General features: G+C 42.4%; 1 protein-coding gene across 1 annotated transcript; it reads right to left on the bottom strand.

Moving 5' to 3' along the window:
• Positions 1-1,214: 1,214 nt before the first annotated feature.
• Positions 1,215-25,927, bottom strand: LOC117545315 (zinc finger protein 391-like). The gene is made up of 2 exons (XM_034215042.1): positions 25,449-25,927; positions 1,215-2,714 (listed from the first exon to the last, which is right to left on the bottom strand). The coding sequence occupies exons 1-2, from the start codon at positions 25,633-25,635 to the stop codon at positions 1,471-1,473; spliced, it is 1,431 nt and encodes a 476-aa protein (XP_034070933.1). The 5' UTR covers positions 25,636-25,927; the 3' UTR covers positions 1,215-1,470.
• Between the last annotated feature and the right edge of the window lie 1,708 nt (positions 25,928-27,635).

The raw sequence follows: 27,635 nt of genomic DNA, 5'->3' as shown, positions 1-27,635 counted from the left end.
AAGTCCCTGCTAGAGAGCAGAGAGCTGCAAGAGAGCAGGGACTTTCGTACGGCTCTCTTGTGAGAAAAGAGCTATATTTCTGATTGGCTGGGCGGATTGCAAACCACGTCCCGTAAAACTCCCAAAAAGTTTTGTGAAGCCGCCATTTTATTATCCTCGCATTAGCATTATTAGCATTAGCCCAGCGCAGAAACGCAGAGAGACTAACTTATGGCAACACAAAATAAAACATGGGAGCGGTGGAGATGAGGAGGTGTCGGCGTTCTGGCGATTTACTCGGAAGGCTTCAGTAGAAGCTGCTGGGACTCCCAGCAGCTTCTACTGAAGCCAGTCCCTAACTCCGGGGACTTCCGGCCGGGGACTTTGGGCGGCAGTATACGCCGTGAAGTGGTTTGCGGCCTGCCAGTAAACCCAAAGCAGAAGAAGAAGAAGTGACGTCAGCGGCTTCATTTGCCTAATCCACCCCCAGGTTCAAAGAGTTCTCATAAACTAAATTTTCATGAACCTTTGTGGGAAAAGTACTGCGGTGTGAATACGCCTAATGGTATACTAAAATCCATGTGAAAAAAATTGCTTCTCACTGTTCTTAGGTCAAATATTTATATGTGATTAAAAATGCGATTAATTTGATTCATTAATTACAAAGCTTCTAATTAATTAGATTAATTTTTTTAATCGGGTCCCGGCCCTAATTATTTTTTTACCCTGTCCCTCAAAGAATCGGAATTGAGAACCATTAAGAACCGGAATCGAAAAGTAGAATCGGAATCGGAATCAGAATCGTGAAAATTCAAACGATACCCAACCCTAGTCGTCACCGTCGATGTTCTCTTATGCTCCAACACACAGTTGCACGGGGTGCAGAATAGTTTCCCCCCACTTTCGTGCAAGACATCGGGGTACTGCTTTGCCCGGTCTTTAGCAGAAATGTTCGTCATGAGATGGATTAGATTTTTTCATCTTGGTGTTTTCTCTCTCGTGTGAGCTCCACACGTTCACTCTACGGTGTTGTTTACCTTCTGTGATGCGCAAGCTGATGACGTCGCGTCATCATCATCATCATCATCACTTCACGTCAAGAAGAGTTAACTTTTTTTTCTCTCAACTTTGTGCGGCCTTTTAAAAATCTGCGCCATTTTGCTGATTATGCGGTAAATTCTGCGATCGCAGAATCGCGTTTTTCTGGAGGGTCTAATTAGAGCACAATGGACTTGTTTCTGTGCTTAATATTTGTTTTAATGCACATTCAGACTCGACTTAGAGCAATGATGTTTTATCACACTCAGAGCAGGTATCACGTTATACACACTTACTGGGACTAACTCAAAGAGTTTAAACCTAATAATAATCACTGTCTTCAGTCTCAGGTTCTGAAGAGTCTCCAGGGTTGTCCTCAGTATCTGGTTGAAAATGTCTCTCTGGATCTGAGTTCCTGGCTGGTTCTGGTCCTCCACAGTCCTCTCCACCAGCTTATGTTTCCATGTGTTCAGCTGAGCTACTGGCTGGAGGCTCTGCCTCTCTGTTCTCCTCAGTTTGAGTTTGATGAAGCTGTGAGGACTGACGACCAACACACTTATGGATTTTGACCCGATATCTCCGGGTGAATCTTTTGTCACACACTCTGCAGCTGAATGGTTTCTCTCCTGTGTGGATTCTCATGTGTTCCTTTAAATCTGCTATCTGTGCAAACGATGTCTCACAGACTGAGCAACTGAGTGGTTTTTCTCCTGTGTGGATTCTCATGTGTTTCTTTAAATTTCCTCTGTGTGCAAAATATTTCTTACAAATTGAGCAGCTGAATGGTTTCTCTCCTGTGTGGACTCTCATGTGTTTCTTTAAAGTTCCTCTCTGTGCAAAATATTTCTTACATACTGGGCAGATAAATGGTTTCTCTCCTGTGTGGATTCTCATGTGTTTCTTTAAATCTCCTCCCTGTGAAAAATATTTCTTACAAATTGAGCAGCTGAATGGTTTCTCTCCTGTGTGGACTCTCGTGTGTTTCTTTAAATCTCCTCTCTGTGCAAAAGATTTCTTACAAATTGTGCAGATAAATGGTTTCTCTCGTGTGTGGATTCTCATGTGTACTTTTAGATTTGACTTGCTGCGAATTTCTTTCCCACACAAAGAGCAGCCAAATGTTTTCTCTCCTGAGTGGATTCTCATGTGTCGATTTAAATGTCCTCTCTGTGTAAACGTTTTCTCACACAAAGAGCAGCCAAATGCTTTCTCTCCTGCACTACGTCTTGAATCACTGACAGGGTTTTGTTTATTTTTCTGAGGGTTTGAACCTGGTTCTCTGGTCTCCTTCAAATCAGCACTGTCTTCAGTGTCAGGTTCAGAAGAGTCTCCAGGGTTGTCCTCAGTCTCTGGTTGTAAATGTCTCTCTGGATCTGAGTTCCTGGCTGGTTCTGGTCCTCCACAGTCCTCTCCATCAGCTTCTGTTTCCAGGTGTTCAGTTTGTCTTTGATGAAGCTGAGAGGACTGAGGTTTCTCTTCATCATCTTCACTCTTCACAGGGACAGGAGTGAATGTGGACTTGGTGATATCAGCCTCCTCCAGCCCTTGAAGCTGCTCTCCCTCCTGACTGCTCCAGAGTTCCTCCTGTTCCTCTTTAATGTGTGGGGGGGGCTCTGGGTCCTCCTGGTCCAGACTGGAGCTCCACTCCTGCTGCTCAGGGGGAACCTCTTCTTCAACCACCACCAGCTGCTGGACGTCTGCAGGAAACAGGAAACACATATTCAGAGAAACTGTAGAGTATTAGAATTTAAAATCTAACCACGATTAACACTTCTTTAACTTTGCAGCCCTTATCCATTCCTTATTTTAAATGCTTTTCCAGATCGGTCGGCCGTTCACGGAGTGTGAGGCCGTAGCCTTATAGTTTGTGACCTGTCTGCAGAGTCGTTAGCTGAGAACTGGTGTTGGGGTTTCTCAGAGTAGTCGTTTAGCATCTCTCACCGCCTCGCTAAACCTGTACTTGGACTCATACAGGTGCATCTCAATAAATTAAATATCATGGAAAAGTGAGTTTATATCAGTAATTCAATTTATAAAGTTTAAATGTATATATCACAGATTCATCACACACAAAGTGAATTATTTTCCAGCGTTTATTTGTTTTAATCTTGATGATTAAATGAAAGCCAAAATCCAGCATCTCAGAACATTTTAATAATACATAAGGCCAATACAAAATAAATAACTGCATCAATGCGGCACAAATCTCTATTTCAGCGTGATAAGCCGATGAACTGCTGCCTTTGTGCATTAACCTGTTTTAACCCTGAGCCTGTTTTTCAGGTCTCAGGCTCGAAAATGACATTCCCAGAACAAATGACTATATCTTCCCTTTTAAAAAGGGGTAAATTAATAATCCTTTTTCTCAAAGCAATGATAAACCTTCGAGTTGGATGTAGAAAAGTCACAATCAATATAGATTTTGTTTATTTTAAAGTAAATTCAGATTGAACATAGTAAAAAAAATGTAAATGATAGTGTCCGTCCAAAAAAAAAACAGTACTTATCGTGAAAACCACCCTTGGATGATGAGATAGTAGACTAAAAGCTTTAGGAATCCAAACTATAACATAATACGTACCCTGTATCAAGATTGATGCAAAACAAGTGAAATTTGACCTTTTTAGAGAGATTTAGAAAAGAAAACCCACTTCTGGGTCATTTGGGTGCATTTTCCATATCTCTGGCCCCCCTCGTTCGATTTTGATGATTGAGATCTCTTCTTAATCGTTAGAGCCAATATAATTGAGGGGAAGTTCCTAAAATCCATCTAAACATTACCCATAGGTGAATGAGTGATGCGTAGCCAGAATGCCCCGGAACCGGAAGCTGTGATACACTCAGCTAATATGAAAACTCCGTTATTGACATAAAGTGAATGATGGATAATCAGTAATCATTTAAAAGTGACAGACACATTGGATTAACCTTCAGCAGCGTTGTTATTGTTTTAATGCCATTGAACACGACTTTTGATCAGAAAAACAGCTAAGGTAAGACGATGTCCCGTGAATGCTCCGTAATGTTACGTGGTGTGATGTCTGCTTTGCTTCCCATGTCGCGAGTTCTATCTCAGTGATGATACTTATACGTCTGGAATCTGTGGAATCTCAGCTTGCTAATCGATATCTTGTTTGTACAGATCCGATAAGTAATAAGGGTATTTATACCTAGAGTTCTGTGCCAAGTGTGTTAGTATTTTTTCGCTCAGGGCTCATTTAGATGCTTCTTGTGAGACTTGTGTTTTGTTTCGGTAAAAATGGTTCGTATCGTCAGTTAGCTGAGTTTCTTCCCGTTAAGTGGGTATAACACAATCATAGGTTTTTAAATGTTAAGAATCCCTAAGAGACAGTTTCGTGAGAAAAAAAACCCAGAGAGCCCCCGCTAAACAGGTTAAGCCAATGGTTCTCAAACTTTTTCTGTCGGGCCCCCCCCCCCCCAACACAAAATAGTCAGGCTCAGTGGCGGTGACAGAGATTTATTTTGAGGGTGCTGTGGGGTAGCTTGACGTTTCATAGACGGTGCTCAAACATTTAGGGTTTCCCGTTAATGTACCGGGCGCTACAGAGGAATGTTCTACTGCAACAATCCGCACGCATATACACAGTGTGACAGTTACATTGAAGGCTCGATAATCAGCTTTGAGAACCACTGGGTTAATCCAATGTGTCTGTGTAACTTTGAAATGATTTCTGATCATCCATAAGCAATAAACCTACTTTTCCATTTAAAAAAAAAAAAAAAATGTAATCCATTATTATTAGAGAGACAGGTCTGGGCAAAACAATCTGCACTCTGTGAGAGAAATCTCACACACACACACGCACCCTGGTGACCGGACATCTCCTTCATAAAACTAATAAAAGGGGGAGTAATCGGGCAGTTCGATGTGTGTAGAGGTGTGTGTGTGTGTGTGTGTGTGTGTGTGTGTGTTGGGCGGACTGGCCATCCTTAGAATCACAGAACGGGCGGTCGTCAAGGGCCAGCACCTGCCTTAATTTTTTACGTTTTTAAACGGCATCATTGAAGTTGACAGAGGTTCACCGTTTTATGCACTGTCATTTCCCCAAGTAAACATAACAGTCTGCAATGAGATGGTAGTTTCCTCCTGTGTGCTCCACTTCCTCCTTGGCGCAGCGGTAACTTTCTCCAAAAACGTTTTAGAAAAAAAGTCAGGCTAGTTTCTCGTGGGCACGAGAAACTAGCCTGACTTTTTTTTGTCCATGTCCCTTTAGGGCAGGGGTCACCAACCTTTTTTAGGATGAGGGCTACTTTCAAAAAATAAAATAAGTCGTGAGCTACTTTTACTTTACTTTTTTTAAGTGTATATATTTAGCACATTTTAACATTATGATATGCTTACCTTTATCCTTTGTGTGCTGTTTGGGTCTGTGGGACCCGTTTTCAGTGTTTACTAAAAGAAAATGTATGCAATTTAATTATTTTAACCAGCTTTATTTGGGGGTGGACCTCACATCCTCTAGGGGGGTCCGGGGAAGATTTTTTTTTAAATATTGAAGTTAAATGCATCAATCTGAACATGAGTTTATGGATACAGCTCTCAACACTCAGATGAAAGGGAGCTGTATACTTTTCAATGATCCAAACATCTTTAGAATATGATCACAACCAATAACAAATCATTTAAACTTGTTTATTCTTATCTTACCTAGTTAGTATTCTTTCCTTTTATTTATGCATATTTTACTAATCATATATATATTTTTTTACTGTCCTATAGCACGCATTGGAATGATTTCTTACTTTATCTATATTAAATAGATAAAGGTGTGCTCTCCCTAGCTCGCTCTCCCTCTGTCTCGCTCGCTCACAGAGGCTGTGTGCTCCTCCGTGGCGATGATGGCTTGCGATAAAAAAATAATAATTAACATATTTATTTTAAAGTGGGGGGACACAAACATGTCCCCCCGGTCCCCAGTGGAAATTACGCCATGCGTGTGTGTGCGTCGAGTGCAATAAATATATATGCAAGTTGCAACACACACAGTAAAGCTCTGCCCCTCATGTAGAGTATAGGCTGGCACGACAGGCTGTTCAATGGGGCTGATGTGTAGAATCTGCCAAAACGTGATTGGTCGATATTCATTGAGGGGGTGGGGGGAAGAGGGGTGTTGGATAGATAGAGCTGTAGTAAGTAGATAGAGTTCGCTATGATTGACGTTTCGTTTATGCATAGGGTAGATTCTTTTAATTTCATTTCCTTTTTTGTTTTGTGTATTTTTTACATTTTGTATTTGCTTGGGCGACTAAGTGCCCGCGGGCACCGTGTTGGCTACCCCTACTTTAGGGGCTCCATACAGAGTTGTAGCATTTAAAAATGTATGAATTCAAGTTTAAAGAATGCTTAATCCTTCCTTTCGTCCCGCGGGCCCACCACCTACGGGAAACATCGATGGGGTCGGGTGCGCTGCCAGAAGGGTGGCAGTGAAAGCGGAGGGTCTCGACGGACCAGACCCGGGCGACAGAAGCTGGCTTTGGGGACGTGGAACGTCACCTCTCTGGGGGGGAAGGAGCCGGAGCTTGTGCGGGAGGTGGAGCATTACCAGTTGGATCTGGTTGGGCTCACCTCTACGCACAGCGTCGGCTCTGGAACCTTACTTCTGGATAGGGGTTGGACTCTATTCTTCTCCGGAGTTGCTCAAGGTGTGAGGCGCCGGGCGGGTGTGGGGATACTCACAAGTCCCCGGTTAGGTGCTTCGTTGTTGGAGTTTACCCCAGTGGACGAGAGGGTCGCCTCCCTACGCCTGCGGGTTATGGGGGGGAAAACTCTGACTGTTGTGTGTGCTTATGCACCCAACAGCAGTTCAGAGTATACGGCCTTCTTGGAGACCCTGGAAAGAGTCCTGTATGGGGCTCCTGAAGGGGACTCTTTAATCTTGCTGGGAGACTTCAACGCACATGTGGGCAATGATGGAGACACTTGGAGGGGCGTGATTGGGAGGAACGGCCCCCCTGATCTGAACCGGAGTGGTGGTTTGTTACTGGACTTCTGTGCTAGTCATGGATTGGCCATAACAAACACCATGTTCGAACATAAGGATGCTCATAAGTGTACGTGGTACCAGAGCACCCTAGGCAGAAGGTCCATGATCGATTTCGTTATCGTATCATCGGACCTGAGGCCGTATGTTTTGGACACTCGGGTAAAGAGAGGGGCGGAGTTGTCAACTGATCACCATCTGGTGGTGAGTTGGGTCGAGTGGCGGGGGAAGCCTCTGGATAGACCTGGTAAGCCCAAACGTGTAGTTCGGGTGAACTGGGAACGTCTGGAGGAGGCCCAAGTTCAGGAGGCCTTCAACTCACACCTCCGGCGGAGCTTTTCGGGCATTCCTGTGGAGGTTGGGGACATTGAACCAGAGTGGTCGGTGTTCAAAGGCTCTATTGCCGAAGCCGCGGCGGGGAGCTGTGGTCTCAAGATCCTAGGTGCCTCAAGGGGCGGTAACCCTCGAACCTCCTGGTGGACACCGGTGGTCAGGGAAGCCGTCCGACTGAAGAAGGAGGCCTTCAGGGATTTGTTATCCCGGGGGACTCCCGAGGCAGTTGCAAGGTACCGACAGGCCCGAAGGGCAGCAGCCTCATCCGTGGCCGAGGCAAAGCAGCGGGTGTGGGAGAAGTTTGGAGAAGACATGGAGAAGGACTTTCGGGCGGCACCAAAGTTGTTCTGGAAAACTGTCCGACACCTCAGGAGGGGGAAGCAGGGAACCATCCAAGCTGTGTACAGTAAGGATGGGACGTTGTTGACCTCAACTGATGGAGTGTTAGGGCGTTGGAAGGAACACTTTGAGGAACTCCTGAACCCGACAACTCCGCCCTCTATGTTAGAGGCAGAGCTGGAGTATGATGGGGGATCAACACCAATCTCCCGGGGGGAGGTCACTGAGGTCGTCAAACAACTCCACAGTGGCAAAGCCCCGGGGGTGGATGAGATCCGCCCGGAAATGCTGAAGGCTCTGGGTGTTGAGGGACTGTCATGGTTGACACGTCTCATCAACGTTGCGTGGAAGTCGGAAACAGTACCGAAGGAGTGGCAGACCGGGGTGGTGGTTCCACTTTTTAAAAAGGGGATCAGAGGGTGTGTGCCAATTACAGAGGCATCACACTACTCAGCCTCCCCGGGAAAGTTTACTCTAAGGTACTCGAAAGGAGGGTCAGGCCGATTGTCGAACCTCAGATTGAGGAGGAACAATGCGGATTCCGTCCTGGTCGTGGAACGACGGATCAGCTTTTTACTCTCGCAAGGATCCTGGAGGGGGCCTGGGAGTATGCTTATCCGGTCTACATGTGTTTTGTAGACTTGGAGAAGGCGTATGACCGAGTACCCAGGGAGTTACTGTGGGAGGTGCTGCGGGAGTATGGGGTGAGGGGGTCTCTACTCAGGGCCATCCAATCTCTGTACTCCCAAAGCGAGAGCTGTGTCCGGGTCCTCGGCAGTAAGTCGGACACATTTCCGGTGAGGGTTGGCCTCCGCCAGGGCTGCGCTTTGTCACCAATCCTGTTTGTAATATACATGGATCGGATTTCGAGGCGTAGTCGTGGGGGAGGGGGTCTGCAGTTCGGTGGACTAAGGATTGCACCACTGCTTTTTGCAGATGATGTGGTTCTAATGGCTTCATCGGTCTGCGACCTTCAGCACTCACTGGATCGGTTCGCAACCGAGTGTGAAGCGGCTGGGATGAGGATCAGCACCTCCAAATCTGAGGCCATGATTCTCAGCAGGAAACCGATGGACTGTCCACTTCAAGTAGGGAATGAGTCCTTACCCCAAGTGAAGGAGTTCAAGTATCTCGGGGTCTTGTTCTCGAGTGAGGGAACAATGGAGCGTGAGATGGGCCGGAGAATCGGAGCAGCGGGAGCGGTACTGCAGTCGCTTTACCGCACCGTTGTGACGAAAAAGGAGCTGAGCCAGAAGGCAAAGCTCTCTGTCTACCGGGCCATTTTCGTTCCTACCCTCACCTATGGTCATGAAGGATGGGTCATGACCGAAAGAACGAGATTGCGGATACAAGCGGCCGAGATGGGTTTTCTCCGCAGGGTGGCTGGTGTCTCCCTTAGGGATAAGGTGAGAAGTTCGGTCATCAGGGAGGGACTCGGAGTTGAGCCGCTCCTCCTTCGCGTCGAAAGGAGCCAGTTGAGGTGGTTCGGGCACCTAGTTAGGATGCCACCTGGGCGCCTCCCTAGGGAGGTGTTCCAGGCACGTCCAGCTGGGAAGAGACCAAGGGGTAGACCTAGGACCAGGTGGAGGGATTATATCTCTTCGCTGGCCTGGGAGCGCCTTGGGATGCCCCAGTCAGAGCTGGTTGATGTCGCCAGGGAAAAGAAAGTTTGGGGCTCTCTGCTGGAACTGCTACCCCCGCGACCCGACCACGGATAAGTGGGAGAAGATGGATGGATGGATAATCCTTCCTTTCTAGGTTTTTACAAAACTCTCTGAATATTTGCCTAACTTTTCCTTTTCAGATCGTTAAACATTTTGAGAATTGTTTAACTTTTCTCTTTCAGATTTTGAAAGGACATCATGATTGATAGTTTAAGGCGAGACACGGCAGGCAAAAACATCGTTTTTCAAGTACTGGTCAATTTTGAGATTTTGTGCTATTTTGATTCTATAACATGTTTTCCTTCAGGCTTTTGGAAGGAAAACGTACAAAATACACATTTAAGTGTTTATTTTACTAGGGATGCACCGAAAATTATCGGCCGAAAAGGGTTAAAAAGGCCCTTTCGGCCGAAAGGGCTTTTAGCACCGAAAAAATATCACCGAATGTCAGAACAGGCTTACGTTGGTAACCTAATGTGTTGTTGTGATGACGTAATAAAGACGCGGCGACCATGCTCGCGGCTGGCTCACAGGGGGGGGAACATTGACCTTTGTCATCGAGATTGCCCTGAGCCTTTAACAAATCGTATTCAATAATCTGATGACAGACTGTAAACAGAATAGCTGAAATTTTAACAAACTAAATAACTCAGTTACCTCTAATCATTAACCCATGTTTGTATAATGTAGTTAACTCCGTGTGTTGCTGCTAGCATACATAACACCTGACGTGGAAACGTTACTCCTGGATGGGGCTACAGAACTGCTAGAAAGACGGTCGAACCCGGTACATTCCTCCGTCTGCATGCGGTGCACTTTTGCTAAATGTTTAGACAAATTGCTCGTGCTTACATGCTAAACTCTTATTGCACTTATGGTAACAAGTATTCTCCACATCGAGACGGGTAAAGTTTAACCACACCTCGGAGCGTGTTCTCTCCGCCATCTCCGCAGTGTGCTCTGCTGCATGTAGCAGCTGCGTGTGTGTAAACTGCCCCGCCCCCTCGCACACAGACGGGGGAGAGAGATCTCGTCTGATCGAAAACACATCATAGACGCATTTGTTGTCTTTGCATATTAGAAACGAGTTGGCGACACTAAGACTGCGATATAATGTTTTTTAGCAATAATACATGACATATATAAATGTACTGTATGCATTCAAAAGTGCTGAATAAATGTTTTATGGACCCATAATAGTGATTATTATTTAAGTTAAGTTTTGCCATAATCATGTCTATTTCCATAATCAGGTAGCTGAACAACATTGGTAAAAAATGTATACATTATATATATATATATATATATATATATATATATATATATACATTATATATATACATATATATATATATATATATATATATTTCTATTAATCATTTTCGGCCTTTCGGCATTCGGTTTTCGGCCAACTGTTTCCTATTTTCGGTATCGGTTTCGGCCAAGAATTTCCCATTCGGTGCACCCCTATATTTTACTATAGTTTGTCTATTTGCGTCTGTAGATTTCTCCTAAATTCACCAAAAGTTAGCATTCTAACGTAACATAAAGTACCGTGACCGCTGTGTGCAGCATGTCATCAGATGTATCGTTGGAAAGCTCCGTCTCTCCTGCACAATCTCATCGTATCCAAATATTGTCATTTCCTTTGTATCAGAAACCAATCGTGAAAGCACAAAGGGGTCTTAAACCAAGAAACGAAATCTCATTGGCTGGTGTGACGTCAATTTCTGACAACGTGATTCGTTCAGATGCGTCACGTGGTGTGCTATAACACTTCCTGGTTTGCTTTCCGCTAGAAATTCAAATCTCAAAATGGCAAAAAGAACGGCGAAAAAAACGTTCACAGAGAAGACGACAACAATTGTCACTTGCACGAAGCAAGGTTATACAAAAAACAAATGACCCTGAACATGAAATACCTTCACGGAGTGCGTCGATGTGCAAGCTATCATCCAAAGAACAGGAGGGTTTAGCTAGCTGCAATCTTTAAAGGTCGTTTTCTCAAAATGAGTTTTTTCTCCTACTCTGAGTTCGAAATGTCAACTTCAGTAGCACGTACATACACCAAACCTTCCAGTTATATTCCTATCAATATTATGAAGGATTTTACGGAAGGGTTTGTTCATATCTCATTCATAGCCTGAATTATAAAACATTGTATACCTAAAAACATGGCGAAAATTGATATTTTAGGGCTGTTGACAGTATTTTCTGATTTATGGAGATATCCAATATCCCTTCTGTAAAAGCCTTAGATACTAATATAACTACAAAATGAAACAAGAATTTTGAACCTGGCTTTATGCAAAGTTCAGATTTCAATTCCTGAAATGTGTTAAAATATGTGCATATTTAATGAGATCATGGATAATTTGCATATTTAAAAATACTATTTCAGAAAACTTGCAATACAAAAAACAATTGCCTTATTGTAAGTAATTAACTGGAGAAATGTCTAGCTGATACCTTTAAGTAAAAAAAATTACCCTATTCACCTGGGGTGTCTCGCCTTAAGTAATGTAATGATGTTAACATGCATAGTCTTTTGATTGAATATTGAATGAAGTCAGAGTAATGTAATCCTAGGTTGATAGTTCTATAATGTTAAGTTTATAGACTGAATACTTATAGCCTTTTAAATCGAGTAATTGATAAAGTAACTGGTGTTTAGCTCCAGAATCAGAATACCTTTATTCGTACAGTCCTTTAAATTGAATAGGTTAAGATTATATTATTATAGGTAAGATTATAATGTACTACATTGATCATACAAATGTATAATATTGATAATTGATAAATACATGATAAAGTTAGCTAGGATTAAATGGTTTGTGTTATTATATTCCTGTGTTATTTCATGTATGTTAAAGTGGACCTATCATGCTATATTTGAATAATATATTGTAGGGCCATACCTATATAAAACATGCCTGCAAAGTTTTTTTTTCAAAATACCAAACAGATCCTGCATTTTAGCCATGCCTCATTTCGCTCCATTTGCTCTTTTTTAGCCCTGTTTTAGCAAGGGCTGAATCTGTTTGAAGTCTTCTTCGCTGCTTTTGTGGCAGACTACAGCGCCACCTACAGGCCTGGCATATGTACTACAGTGTCTCCAGCGCTTTCGAACTGTAATGGCAGTGTCTGTCTCCTCCTGATAGGTGGAGAGTTGCCCATATAGGCGGAGCTCCTCGTTCCTGACGTCAGAGAATTTTCAAATCTGTATCAGTCTGTATCAGATCCGTTTTTAGTAGTGGTGCACAATAATTATCGGCCCGATATTAGGAATTATGAAGTCATCCCGATAAAAGTATTAATAGCCCCGATAATATACAATATATTTTTTGGGTAAAAAAATACTGCGGTGTGGGTGGATTGGGATGAGGGGCGCTTGTTTTTCACTCGGCTCCTCCCGTTTTGCCAGTACTGTAGTATTAGTGGTTTAGGAAGAGGGGAGTTTTTCACAAATCCAGCGCTCCCTAACTCATGCCTGGCTGTGACGTAAATGGTGTGCGGCCGTGAAGCCAGGACAGTAAACAAACATGTCGCCGGTAGTATGGGACTATTTCAAAGTTTCAGAGTTAGATAGTTCGCTTGCTATTTGTATTAACAAATGCAATGCAGAAGTTCCACGAGGAGGGAAAAAGGCAACAAGCTATAATACTTCCAACCTGATTAGTCACCTGAAACATCGCCATCGCTACGGTGGTGTGTTAAAAGCGTACGAAGACGCCTGCGCTGCTAAACTAGCGGCGAATCCAAAGCCAGCTGCAAAGGCACCGGGGCTTTTACCTATCGACGAGGCTTTTGAAAAAGGCAAGAAGTTTGCCAAAGACGACCCCAGGGCTAAAACGATCTCTAACTTCATCATAGAGGGTTAGTTTTGTTCATAGTAGTAATGCTCATGTCATTTGCTCACTACTAGTCTTTTTTTTACCACCAGCTGTGCAAAAACTACAGGTACATTTAATATATATATATATATTATATTATTATCGGTTATCGGTATCGGTCTTGAGAAGCAGGAAGTTATCGGTATCGGTTTCAAAAAACCAATATCGTGCATCCCTAGTTTTTAGAGATTTGGGTATGGAGGAAAATAATGAGGATTGTGTTTTCTGACACTTGGTGAGTTCCCTGACACACCGGGGACACATATTCATGTATAAAAGACGTACAAAAGTGCATTTTGCATGATAGGTCCCCTTTAACTGTTATACCTTTGGAAAAAGATGCTCCAAACTAGGGCTGCACGATATTGAAAAAAACTGACATTGAGATTTCCCCCCCCTGCGATATGAAAACATACAGGAATTGAAGAAAATACCGTTTTTCCCCCAGAAACCATCCTTTCTTGAACTTTAATGCTTTACATTTGGTATTTTTTTTAACTATATTTAACCGGATGATGGATTTTAGTCACGGACGTCTGGATCTTAATTTATCATAGCAACAAGCTGAGCTAGCTTGGTTAGCAGTGCCGAACTGCCCTGGAGAAACATATGAAACTACTTTATTCAGTGTTTCTACCTTTAATCATCGGGTGCGTTTGCTTTGGAGATTTGATTGTGATTGGTGGTTTGCTGTCACTCACTCAAGTACCCCTGACATGAGAGCCGCGCAAGTTTTCCTTTTGTAGCAAGAAGCAAAATGATTGTAACATGACGTGTTTGAGTTAATTTGCCTACTTTTTAAAAAAAAAAAATTTATTTTTTAAATCGTGCGTCCACGCGATGTGAATATCGCATATCACGATTATCGTCACAACACGATATATCGTGCAGCCCTACTCCAAACACTGATGGAAGATCAGTTTTTAGGATTGTGATTGACTGTATAGGAGCCATGAAAAATGTATAGTAATGCCTTTTGTTTCAAAGGGGACCTATCATGCAAAATGCACTTCTGTACGTCTTTTATACATGAATATGTGTCCCCGGTGTGTCAGGGAGCTCACCAAGTGTCAGAAAACACAACCCTCTCTTTTCCTCCATACCCAAATACAGATTTGAAAATGGTCTGACGTCAGGAACGAGGAGCTCCGCCTATATGGCCAACTCTCCACCTATCAGGGGAATGTGGGGTTGGGCCAAAGCCGGCCATTGCCGCTCGAAAGCGCTGGAGCTGTAGTACATATGCCAGGCCTGTAAGTGGCGCTGTAGTCTGCCACAAAAGCAACGAAGAAGAAGACTTCCCGCGCATGGTTGCCCTTCTGTTTATTCTCCGCTGTGGCTCTTTTTCTCCCTCCCCGAGGCAAGCGTTTGCTCCTGCAGCTGTAATTCAATGCAATCCCTCCCCATCGAGGCCAGCACTGTAATTATCTCCGGTTAGTCCACCAGCAGATGACAAACACCCACCTCTCCGCCTCTTCCAAGGAACGAGGGGACCGTGCGGCAGAGTTTCAGTTAGATTTTTTTTCGCCGGTCAACATGTCCGTTAAAGTTTAAATCTTCCAGACAAAATTAGAAAAGTGCTGGTCAAAGGTCTTCTTTGTTATTTATTGAGCTTTAACCTCTTAAGCCCCACGGACACGAGCTCAGGTCCGAAAATGCTATATATGTAGCAACAGTGCTATATCTGAAGTGTCATTCATGAAACTATTAATATTCCATACCCATCTGACCGGAGGAAACTTGGCTAACTGACGATATGAAAAAAAAAATGTTTTTCGAAAAATAAGTCTCACAAGAAGCCTCTAAATGAGCCCATGGCAAAAACGGGCAATTGCTATTTCTGCTCATAACTCACAAAAACGATCATTTATAATTCATACTTTCTGCACAAACACATTTTCTGAAAGCTGAGATTCCACAGATTCCATGGGTGTACACCCCATCACTACAGGCCCAACATTAACCGAGCTAGCAGCCAGAACATAGCAAGTAAACAATATCAGTTTTCAAATCCATGGCAATAATTAGGTCTTACCTTGGCTGTTTTGTGATCAAAAGTTTTGTTCAAAGGAATAAAAACGCTGCTCAGGGTTAATCCAATGTCTCTTGTCACTTTAAAATGATTACTGATAATCAATCCTTTCATTCACGGCAGAAGAGTAGGTCCAACGATTAACAGTCCGTGGCTTCAGCTGCGGGAGATGCAGTTTACGCATAGCTCCCCCTCCGTAGGCGTAACATATTTACGTATTTTGAAACTGCCACTCGATTCGATTGGCTCTAACGATTAAAAAAAGGTGTCAATCACCCAAATCGACCAATGGGTTCCAGAGATAGGATCTTGCGTAAGTATAAGTAAAGGCAGTATAGCTGGTTTACGCACAGCCAACTCTTTTTACGCAGCATCGCATAGCATAGCATAGCATAGCATGTCCCGCGGCAACAGGAGAGCAGAGAACGGCACATCGATCAGCAAAACAGCAGGATTTGTTTTCTTTGTCTTCATTGTAACAATGGCAGCCAGAAAGAAGACTTTTTTTGTCCGTCGAGGAGGCATTGGACATCGTATTTCAGGACTCTCCGTCGGAAGATAGTGATCCCGTCAAGCATAAAGGGGACAGTAATGACTGATTATGAACCTCCGTCACCGAAAGGTAATCTGTCTGTTTGTATCTATTACTTATTTATTTTGTGTAAGAGTATTCATCTGTTTTTATCTTTTTGTTATTTATTTGGTGTAAGAGTGTATTCATCTATAGTAATTTCACACACGTGACAATAACACGACGGCATCCATCTTGTGATATAATGTTCTTTCACACACTCAACAACAAAGAAGATGGATGCCGTTTCTTGTTCTTGTTGTTGAAATAAACAAGACATATACATGTTGAATTTAACACGGTATTACATTTCATTTAGCTGATGCTTTTATCCAAAGCGACTTACAATTATTACTTATATATATATATACACACACACACACATGCATACATAATATGTATATACACAATATACATATATAAATATATGACAGACGGAATATTATTAAATATTGAAAAGATTATATGAACCCCGTCTCACATAATTTACACGGTATACATTTTGAGTGATATAATGTTATTTCACACACTCAAAATTGATGTTCTGTTGTTGTAGAGAAATTATTTCTGATTTGAGTTACATTTTTGAAAATACAAGCCAGAGAATTAATCTATTTGTTTTTTCCACATTTGTTTTCACAGTGAGGAAGGCGATGAAGATATGGCTTCTGGATACCCGAGTATCATGGGGAAGATGCCACCAAGGTCAGGAGGTACTGCAGGAGGTGCTCTGATGCTGGCAACTGAAGGGTGAAGACACCTGTGTACTGCAGGAAGTGTCAGGTCCCTCTGTGCTTCACTACCAAAAATAACTGTTACAGGGCATGGCATGACTTACTGTAGTAATACTGTAACATTCAGGGTTTGTATAAAGTTGTTTTTTTTACCCAAAAAATGATTGTATAGTGTGTTGCTAATTTTTTTAAATAAATCTGCTCCAGTTGGAGTCAAATGTTTCCTAAGTTTCCTAATTTGTATTGTGCAAGTAACATGCATCTCATGCAAAGAGGGAACTTCCCACACACACACACCACACACACCATACAAACCCACTTAATTATTTATTTATTTTTAACAATAATTATTATTTTTTTATGGAATGAATACGTATAGTGATAATTAAATGTTATACAATGATTTTTACAGTCTGGTACCTGAAAAAGGTTAAATGGCACTGATGGAACCAAATGTACCCAAATGTGCCCAAAGCTTAGTCCGCTTGGACTTTTTTTTGCTAAATCTCTCTAAAAAGGTCAATTCTCACTTGTTTTGCCTCAATTTTGATATAGGGTACCTATTATATGTTATAGTTTGGATTCCTAAAGCTTTTAGGCCACTAATCCATCATTCAAGGGTGGTTTTCACTATAAGTAATGGGTTTTATTTGGGCGGAGACAAAAATGTACACTTTGTGACTATGTTCCATCTGGATTTACTCTGACACTGAAACATCTTTATTGATTCTGACACTTCTACATCCAACTCACAGATGTGACCTTGCTTTGATAAAATAAATTATTCATATAACCCTTTTAGAAGTTAAGTTATAGTCCTTTGTTTTGAGCATATCATTTTCGAGCCTGAAACCTGAAAAACAGGCTTGGGGCTTAAGAGGTTAAAACAAATGAATAATGACTCTATATAATAATATAAGAATAAAACACGGAGGACGGAGATCTCTTTTTCTCCCCCTCTTTTGAGAGCCCAGCAGCTGATCTCAAAGCATGCTCCCCTCTCCTGTAGGGGGGCGTGGTCAGCTGCAGCTCATTTGCATTAAAGCTACGTCACAGAATCAGCCCCTGCAAAATCAGGGCTGGAAAAGAGGAAATAGAGCGAAATGAGGCATGGCTAAAATGCAGGATCTGTTTGGTATTTTGAAAAAAACAACTATATTTATATACTTTATATAGGTATGGCCCTACAATATATTGTTCAAATATAGCATGATAGGTCCACTTTAATATAAGATATTTGTTTGAGCACTATTGATTGGTTGGCTTGGGTCACATGGATATGGGCGGCACTCATTATAATCCTGTTCACCTGCGTGAGGTGTGTGTGGAAGAGAGGGTGACACAGGGTCGTTTGTTGACCACAAGTTGAAATGATTGCTTTGATTAATATAACAATAGGCGCGTTCACTAGTGCTGTAGCGACGCGTCGACGATGTCGACGACATATTTCCGCGTCGACACACACACGTGGGTCACCCAAAGCAACAAGCAGTTCGCAATCGCACTTCAAACACAATGGAGACTGAAACGGCTACCACCTCCTCCTCACAGGATTGCGCACGAAGCCCCCAAACGAAAACATCTCGCCATAGGTCTTCAAAAGCATGGGAATATTTTAAAATTAGTCCAAAACGCAAATATATTTATATATTTATATCTCACTGAGACTGCTGCATAGCCTAGCAGAAGCAGCAGCTAGCTGTGGTGGCTACCATTAGCAGCTAGCATTTGCTCCGATTTTTACATAAAATGGAATTATGGATTATAAATTCAATCATTTTTTTATACATAGACGTTAAAAACCTATGGATTAAACGATTCAGCCGCGTTTTTTCTCATTTTATTGCCATTGAACACGTCTTTTGATCAGATTACGGTGGTGAGACGATCTCCCGAGAAGCTCTGTGAAGGTACGTGTTGTGATGACTGTATTTGCTTCCCCTGTCGCGAGTCCGGATCACTCAGTGATGATACTATATACCTACATAATCTGTGGAGTCTCAGCTTTAATCGGATATATTGTATGTGCAGCTATGATAAGTAATAAGGGTACTTTTATCTTGAGTTATGTGCCAATGTCCGTTAGCATTTTTCGCTCAGGGGTCATTTAGATGCTTCTTATGAGACTTGTGTTTTGTTTTGGTAAACATGGTTTGTATCGTCAGTTAGCTGAGATTATTTCCGTTAATCTGGTATAACACATTAATAGGTTCTTAAATATTAAGATCCCCTGAGACTAGTGCTGGGGGGAAACGATTATTTTGAAAACGATTAATCGGGCGATTATTTGATCGATTAGTCGACTAATCGAACGATTATTTTTCTGTTGTTCAATTCATAAAAAACGTAATGTAAAAAAAATTTTTTTCACGTTACTGTGTCTCAGGGGATCTTAATATTTAAGAACCTATTAATGTGTTATACCAGATTAACGGAAATAATCTCAGCTAACTGACGATACAAACCATGTTTACCAAAACAAAACACAAGTCTCATAAGAAGCATCTAAATGACCCCTGAGCGAAAAATGCTAACGGACATTGGCACAGAACTCAAGATAAAAGTACCCTTATTACTTATCGTAGCTGCACATACAATATATCCGATTAAAGCTGAGACTCCACAGATTATGTAGGTACATAGTATCATCACTGAGTGATCCGGACTCGCGACAGGGGAAGCAAATACAGTCATCACAACACGTACCTTCACAGAGCTTCTAGGGAGATCGTCTCACCGCCGTAGCTGTCAATCTGATCAAAATACGTGTTCAATGGCATTCAAATGAGAAAAAACGCGGCTGAATCGGTTAATCCATAGGTTTTTAACGTCTATGTATAAAAAAATTATTGAATTTATAATCCATAATTCTATTTTAAATCGGAGAGCAAATGCTAGCTGCTAATGGTTGCCACCACAGCTAGCTGCTGCTTCCGGTCAAGCAGCAGTCTCAGTGAGATATAAATATATAAATATCTTTGCGTTTTGGACTAACTTTAAAATATTCCCATGCTTTTGAAGACCTGGGGCGAGATGTTTTCGTTTGAGGGCTTCGTGCGCAATCCTGTGAGGAGGAGTTGGTAGCCGTTTCAGTCTCCATTGTGTTAGAAGTGCGATTGCGAACTGCTTGTTGCTTTGGGTGACCCACGTGTGTGTGGCGTCATAGTCTATGGTGGCGACGCGTCGACGCGGAAATATGTCGTCGACGATATTTTGAAGTCGACGTGTCGCTACAGCACTACCTGAGACACAGTATCGTGAATTTTTTTTTTTTTACATTACGTTTTTTATGAATTGAACAACAGAAAAATAATCGTTAGATTAGTCGACTAATCGATCAAATAATCGCCCGATTAATCGTTTTCAAAATAATCGTTTCCCCCCAGCACTAGCGTTCACACCGGAGTACTTTTCCCGTTTAGTTCCGTTAGTACCCCTTATGTCGCGTTCACACCAAAAAGAGTACTTAGGTACATTTTACCCCCATTTGTTGTGCCTGCTGAGAGGTGGTACTCTCCTGGGGGAAAAAAGTGCCCCAGTTCTGATTGGCTGGGCGAATTGCAAACTAGTGTTGCACGGTGTACCGATACTAGAAAGGTACCGCAATACCCTGCCGTTAAAAACGGTACGATTCCGCCGTTTCATTAGTATCGGTACTTTAAGAATGACGGGGAAAAGTACTCCGGTGAGAAAGCGCCGTTTTAATAAGAGCCGTGTGTGTTCAGCGCTCTGCTTCCACTCTCCCTGCACTGCAGCCGTGCCTGCAGTCCCGCCCCTCTCAAGCACGTTCTAAGTCCCTCCCCTCTCTCGTGCACTCGGCCACGCGCTAGCTGCCAGAGCATGTGAGAAAACGAGAAGCATGTCTGCAAGAGGGAGTGCAACTGCCGCTGCGCCTCGGCTTGTTGACAAAAAAGACGCCATAAGCGAAATTTGGAAGTATTTTAGCTATATCTCTGACAGTGAGGGCAAGCCTACAGACACCACGAGGCCTGTCTGTGAGACATGTTTTAGATCCCTGCAAACCAAGGGAGCCAAGTTCAACACATCAGACTTGGCTAAGCACCCGCCAACCGGAATCCAGAGCTGTTTAAAGAATTTAAAGACAGACAGGTAAGCGAATGTGATAGATAACATGCACATGCCCTCAAATCTAAGTCAAACCAGTGTAATTTATTTTGTGACAAACGAGGCAATTAATGGCAATGATAACTGTCTAATATGGCTATCTTTTTAGCTAACTTACCAATATGGCTAACATCTGCAATATACATTTTGTCAATAATTATTTATATTACTGTACTATTAAATGTTAATAAAATATAAAAAAAATTATATTTTATAAAACAAAAAAGTTGTTTGAGATGATGCTTAATTTTATTTAATACGAATTATTGTCATTTATTTTGTTTATTGTTCTCATTGTTTAAAAGTTTGTGTTATGGTTATGGTGTGAAATAAAGCACAATAATTACATTTAAGACTGTTTCCCTTTTTTTAAGAAAAGTATCGAAAAAGAATCGGAATCGCAATTCTTGACTTGGTATCGGTATCGAAACCAAAATGTTGGTATCGTGACAACACTATTGCAAACCACGCCCCGTAAAACTCTGAAATGTTTTGTAGAGCCGCCATTTTATTATCCTCGCATTAGCATTATTAGCATTAGCCCAGCGCACAAATGCAGAGAGATTAACTTATGGCAACAAAAAATAAAACATGGGAGCAGTGGAGATGAGGAGGTGTCGGCATTCTGACGATTTACTCGGAAGGCTTCAGTAGCCTCCCCCAACTCCGGGGACTTCCGGCCCGGGACTTCGGGTGGCAGGATACGCCGTGAAGTCGTTTGCGGCCTGCCAGTAAACCTAAATCAGAAGAAGGCGAAGTGACGTCAGCGGCTTCATTTGCGCAATCTTCCCTCAGGGAAAAGTACTCCGGTGTGAACGCGATCGGCTCTTAGTTCCATAGGGGAATTAAGTGCTGGGAACTAAGTACTGCAAAGTACTTGGTGTGAACACGGCTATTGTGCATGTCCAAGGAGAATAAGTGGATCATTCCAGTTTTCATTAAACCACATTATTTTGCAACAGAGTTTTTGATCTCAGAAAGTACTTTTTTGTAGCGTGTCACACAATATGCAAAATGCCAACACCCTTTCCGAATAATCTAATTTATTAGGGATTCCGAACAAATGTATTATTGGGGTAGGTTTTGTTTATCAAAATTGATAAAAAGGGAAGAATTGTTGGGGAAATATTTTCTTATGCCCATAACTGTGACCCAGTTTATCAGTTTGTACTGACCTCACTGAGCACACGCACCTGTAGCTTGGCTGCTGTGCTCTCAGTGTTTTGTCTCCCTGTTCCTGCCTGTTGGCGTCAGCTGATAGAGGTGTTATGGTTTTATCTTGTTATGCACAATGTTGATTATTCTCTCAGAACCAGCTTAATACATGGGTCTGGGTCGAGATCCTCAGAATTGGTTTGGAATCCGTTGTGTCAACTCATGGCTCGTGACACGTCTTGTGAATTCTCCGGCCGAAACTCCAAATAAACTGTCAGTGTTTGCCATCAAAGCTCCTGCTCTCCCCGTGTCTCTCTGAGTCCTGTTTGCAATTACTTCAGAAGTTCTCTAAACTGGGTAACAGGGGCACTGCACCCTCTTACTCTCAGCATGCACCCTCATACCAAAATGCAGATTTCCCCCATAAAATGTTAAAGTGATGCCAGAAAAACAATATTTATGTTCATCAAGAAACGGTATAATTACTCCAGAAATATGAACATGGTGTCAAATAGAGCGTCAGGCGGCAGAGACAGCTATTAACCTGTTAAGCCCGAAGGTCCCCGCCGGCGGGGACCCTGTTTTTTTTTTTTCACGACACTGTGTCTCAGGGCATCTTAATATTTAAAAACCTATTAATGTGTTATACCAGATTAACGAGAAGAATCTCAGCTAACTGACGATACGAACCATTTTTACCGAAACAAAACACAAGTCTCACAAGAAGCGTTAGCATTAGCCCTTAGCTAAAACGGGCAGATGCTACTTCCGGTGCTAACTAGCAAAAACGATCTTTAAAACTTAATATTTTCTGCACAAACTACATATCATCTGAAAGCTGATACTCCACAGATTATTTTTGTTATAAGTATCATCACTGTAGGACACAAACTCACTGAGCTAGCAGCCAGAACAGAGAAGAAAAAAAACAACAGTTTTCAAAACCATAACAATAATTATGTCTTACCGTTGCTGTTTTGTGATCAAAGCTCTTGTTCAAGGGAATAAAAACGCTGCTTAAAGTTAATCCAATGTCTCTTAGTCACTTTAGAATTGTTCCTGATAATCTATCATTACATTCATGGCAGCAGAGTAGGTATAAAGTTTCGCAGTCCCGAGCTAATGCTGTCTCACGTGCCGTTTACGCAAACCTCTCTCTAATTGACGCAAGTGTTTAGCGGGACTTACTAACTGTCACTCGATTCTATTGGCTCTAACGGTTCAGAAAAGGTGTCAATCACCCAAATCGACCAATGGGTTCCAAAGATAGGATCCTGCGTAGTATAAACTACGCCCGCTCCGGCTCCATTACGCATTACGGAGCCTAGAGTGCTAGAGATGCTAGCTGACGATAGCGGGGCTATGATCATACCAGATGACTCCTCGTCGGATGATGAAGATCTCCTCCAGCCAGACCTGGATCCGGACAGTAGTGACTCGGATGTTGAACTTCCACCACGGGAAAGGTATGTAATCTCTCTGTTTTTATATATTACTTATGTGTTTGGTGGAACTGCGTCACAGTGCTAGCTTAGCCAAGAAGCTACAGGAATGATTAGGCAAAATGCTAAATAGTGTTACTTGTCTTTTTGGAGTTACATTTTCTAAATGAATGGCCAGTGAATGAATATACATGTGTTTACTTATTTATTTGGTGTAATATTATTCATTTATAGTCCAATATTATCCTATAAGTATAAGCCAGTGAATTAATCTAATCTCTTTGTTTTTTCCACATTTGTTAGATGAGGAGTGACCCCAGCAGGACAAAGCCACACACCCAGAAGACTTTCAGGGAGCAGCTTGCTGCAGAATTGTTGGAGTTTGCTGAAGGCGCTGCTGAAGGCCCTGCACCTCCACCACCCCCTCCTCCTCCACCACTCACATGTCCGAGTATTATGGGGAAGATGCCACCAAGGTCAGGAAGAACTGCAGGAGGTGCCTAGATGCTGGACTCAAAAGGGTGAAGACACCTGTGTACTGCAGGAAGTGCCAGGTCCCTCTGTGCTTCACTGTCAAAAAGAACTGTTTCAGGGAGTGGCACGACCTAAATACTGGAACATTCAGGTAGGTATATATATATATATATATACCTAGTGTGATTTTATTGTATAGTGTGTTGGTAAAATATTTGTTGTTTTTACAAACCTACAGTGTGGTTTTATTGTATAGTACGTTGGTAAAATGTTTGTTTTTACATGCCTATAGTGTGTTGGTAAAATGTTTGAAATAAATCTGCCCCAGTTGGAGTCAAATGTTACCTATGTTTCCGTTTTTTTTTATTGTGCAAGTACACTTACACACAATGACCTACAGTGTAGTTTTATTGTATAGCGCGTTGGTACAGTTACATACACACACAGCTACACTTACACACCTACACATACCCACACAGCTACACACACACACAGCTACACTTACACACACAAAAAAAATACATACATGAATACATATAGTGATGATTCAATGTAATACAATGATTTTTATAGTCTGGTACCTGAAAAAGGTCAAATGGCACTGATGGAACCAAATGTGCCCAAAGCTTATTCCGCCTGGACTTTATTTTCATAAACCTCTCTAAAAAGGTCAAATATAACTTGTTTTGCCTCAATCTTGATACAGGGTACTTATTATATGTTATACTTTGGATTCCTAAAGCTTTTAGTCTTCACTATAAGTAATGGGTTTTCTTTAGGCGGAGACAGGAATTTGCATTTTGTTGCTATGTTCCATCTGAATTTACTCTGACACAGACAAATCTATATTGATTCTGACACTTCTACATCCAACTCACAGATGTAACCTTGCTTTGATAACAACAATTATTCATATAAACCTTTTAGAAGTGAAGTTATAGTCATTTGTTCTGGGAATGTCATTTTCGAGCCTGAAACCTGAAAAACAGGCTTGGGGTTTAACAGGTGGACGGAGCATCCACACTACAGCTTCAAAAAAAGCTTGGAGCTGGGCGTGTCTGAAGCTTGGGGATTTTATTCAAGCAACGCGACCAACAACCAATCACACGAATCTCCCGCCCCCGACATACAAAGCAAAAACCCCCGGGGATTTTATGGGAGCAATATATATATATATATATAAACTCCCCAAACAGGCGAAAACCTACCAGTTTCACCCACTGTCTCTGCCACCTCCCTCCATGACTGGTTCCTCCGATTTGTATCCGGGTAGGTGAAGAGGGTCTGGTACAAAACCGGGTGATTTGCAACGGCGATAATTAGTTTCTTCTCCATCTTTTTTTGAAATATAGAAATGAACGGCGGGATATCTCTCCCAGCTTAGACGCGGTTTGATTGGCTACGGCTTGAGCTTTTAGATTTTCCGAAACGGGATTTGATTGGCTGGCGCTGGCTACTCCGGCGTCAGAAACAAACTTCTGACGCCGGAGACGGCAGAGACGGACCGCTATGCTACCCACAATTCAGTTCGGCGAAAAAAAGCGGCAACGTGACGTCACCCCATTCAAAGTGAATGGGCAGATTGAAGCTGTCGACGGGCCGTAAGAGTCTCACGAGTTAATACAGAGTCTAAAGAGTGAGAGCGAGTGAATAAAGAGGGAACAGACCTGCTCTGTGGATCTGAAGCTGAGGCTGTAAAACAGCGTCCAGTAGTTTCCGGTGTCTCTCGTTCTCCTGTTTTGAACGAGACAGTTCCTCCTCGTACTTTGCTATCGTTCTTTCAAACAGAACAAAGATGTCTTCAGCAGCCGCAGTGAGTCGCTGCTTCACCAACGAGAGCAGCACAACACTCATGTTTACTAAATCACCACTTCCCGTTTCTCTCACTCTGTGTTGCTAGCGTGTTACCAGCTAGCATGCTAAGCTAGCTTCTAGAGTCCGAGCTAGAGGCTTCAGAAGAAAGAGCACAAAGTCAGAGGTTCATCCAGACACACAGACGATGGATGGATCAGCTGTGCACACACACTTCCTCAGGAACACCGAGAGAGGACCATGGATGTAGCGAGAGAACACACGAGAGAAGCCACGAGACACGATCTGGTTCCATCAGAAAGAGCGAGACCATCACTTCCGGTGCATCACTTCTTCTTCTTCTCTCGATTTAAAGGCGGATTGCAAACAACTTTAAGGTGCATACCGCCACCTACTGTACAGAGTGTGTATTACCATTATCATCCTATCACCACTTGTGGAATTATACCAGCGGAGGCTGTGGCGCAGTGGATTATTAGAGCGTTGGTTTTCGGATCAGGGGAGCACAGGTTCAAATCCCACTGCAGTCAGCATGTCGTTGTGTCCCTGAGACACTTCACCCCAAATTGCTCCTGTGGGATTGCCCGCAGTATTGAGTATGTAAGTCACTTTGGATAAAAGCGTTAACAAGTAACATGTAATGTAATGTATAATACCACTGTATTTACGTTGTTTTAAATTCTTCCAATCAATCCTGTTTCACTCAAATACTTAAGAATAGCCTTCCTGGTAGCTATTACCCCCTCACCGTCTGTCCCCAGTGTCCCCATCAGGCTCCACTCTCTATCCTGCCTCTCTGACCCTGTCTCTTAGTTTTTCCCTCTCTGTTTTGTACATGTTGCAGTGTAATATGATGTGTTCCACATTTTCTTTCACTCCACGGAGGAGATGTCAGAGAGAACGCGCTCCGAGGTGTGGTTAAACTTTACCCGTTTCGATGCTCGTGGACTAAAGTGCAATAAGAGTTTAGCATGTAAGGGCAGTAACACGAGCAATTTGTCTAAACATCTTGCAAAAGTGCACAGTCCACTTTCAGACGGAGAAATGCAACGTTTTCGACTGTCTTCCTAGTAGCTCTGTAGCCCAATCCACGAGTAACTTTTCCACGTCAGGTATTATGTATGCCAGTGGTTCCCAAACTTTTTGTGCCCAAGGCACACCAAAGGACAAGTAAAAATCTCAAGGCACACCTATTGTGCAAAATATCCCTTATAACACGTGTTATCACTCATATCATGTAAAATATCTGTAAATGTGCATAATTATTTACTAATGCCAAATAAAATGTGACAAAGACAACTATATTACGAAATATTTCAGAAATTAATTTGAAACTTTATCAAATTAGGCTTCATCAAAGCAGCAACACACTCATTTAAACCAGACAGGTCACAAAATTAAAAATGAGGCAAAGGAAATTAAGCAGAAATTCAGCACAGAGAACTGTCAATTGAATTGTCAAAAACAATTGTCAAAGAATGTCCATGGTCCTGAACTACAAATTATAAATTATAAATGTATTACTTTAAAAAAATTAATATATTACACTACTTCGTTACTATCTACATAAAGGAACTCGTTACTTTACTCGTTACTTTACTCGCCGAGCACGAGTACTAACTGCGCATGCGTGAGTGGCAATAACTTTCTTTACCAGCAGGCAGCGGTAGTGTGTATTTGTCATTCAAAACAGGCAACAACCGGAAGACAGAGAAGAAGAACAGACTACGTGATATCAACAAACAACAAATAGCGTGTGCGGTAGCTTCACCTTAGCATGTGTTATTTGCAGGTGTGTGTTGAGGTTTGACCACGTGGTGTTTCCAGCAGTGGATAACAGCTTCTGGCCTGGACACAGTTTGCACCTCACCATCACATTCCTGTCTATTCTTCGGACGAACTCAAAGTAATGGGCATACCTTCACCCCTCGAAAGTTATCGCTGACTCAGCCATGTTTATGCAGCACTGCACGTGGAGATGTGGATGCGCAAGTCGCGCAGATTACGTACATATAAACCTACAAAGTACTGATATAGTACAT

This window comes from Gymnodraco acuticeps, unplaced genomic scaffold, assembly GCF_902827175.1.
Source record: "Gymnodraco acuticeps unplaced genomic scaffold, fGymAcu1.1, whole genome shotgun sequence".
NCBI lineage: Eukaryota > Metazoa > Chordata > Actinopteri > Perciformes > Bathydraconidae > Gymnodraco > Gymnodraco acuticeps.
The sequence above is the reverse complement of the archived record's forward strand: the minus strand, read 5'-3'. Positions and strand labels throughout refer to the sequence as shown.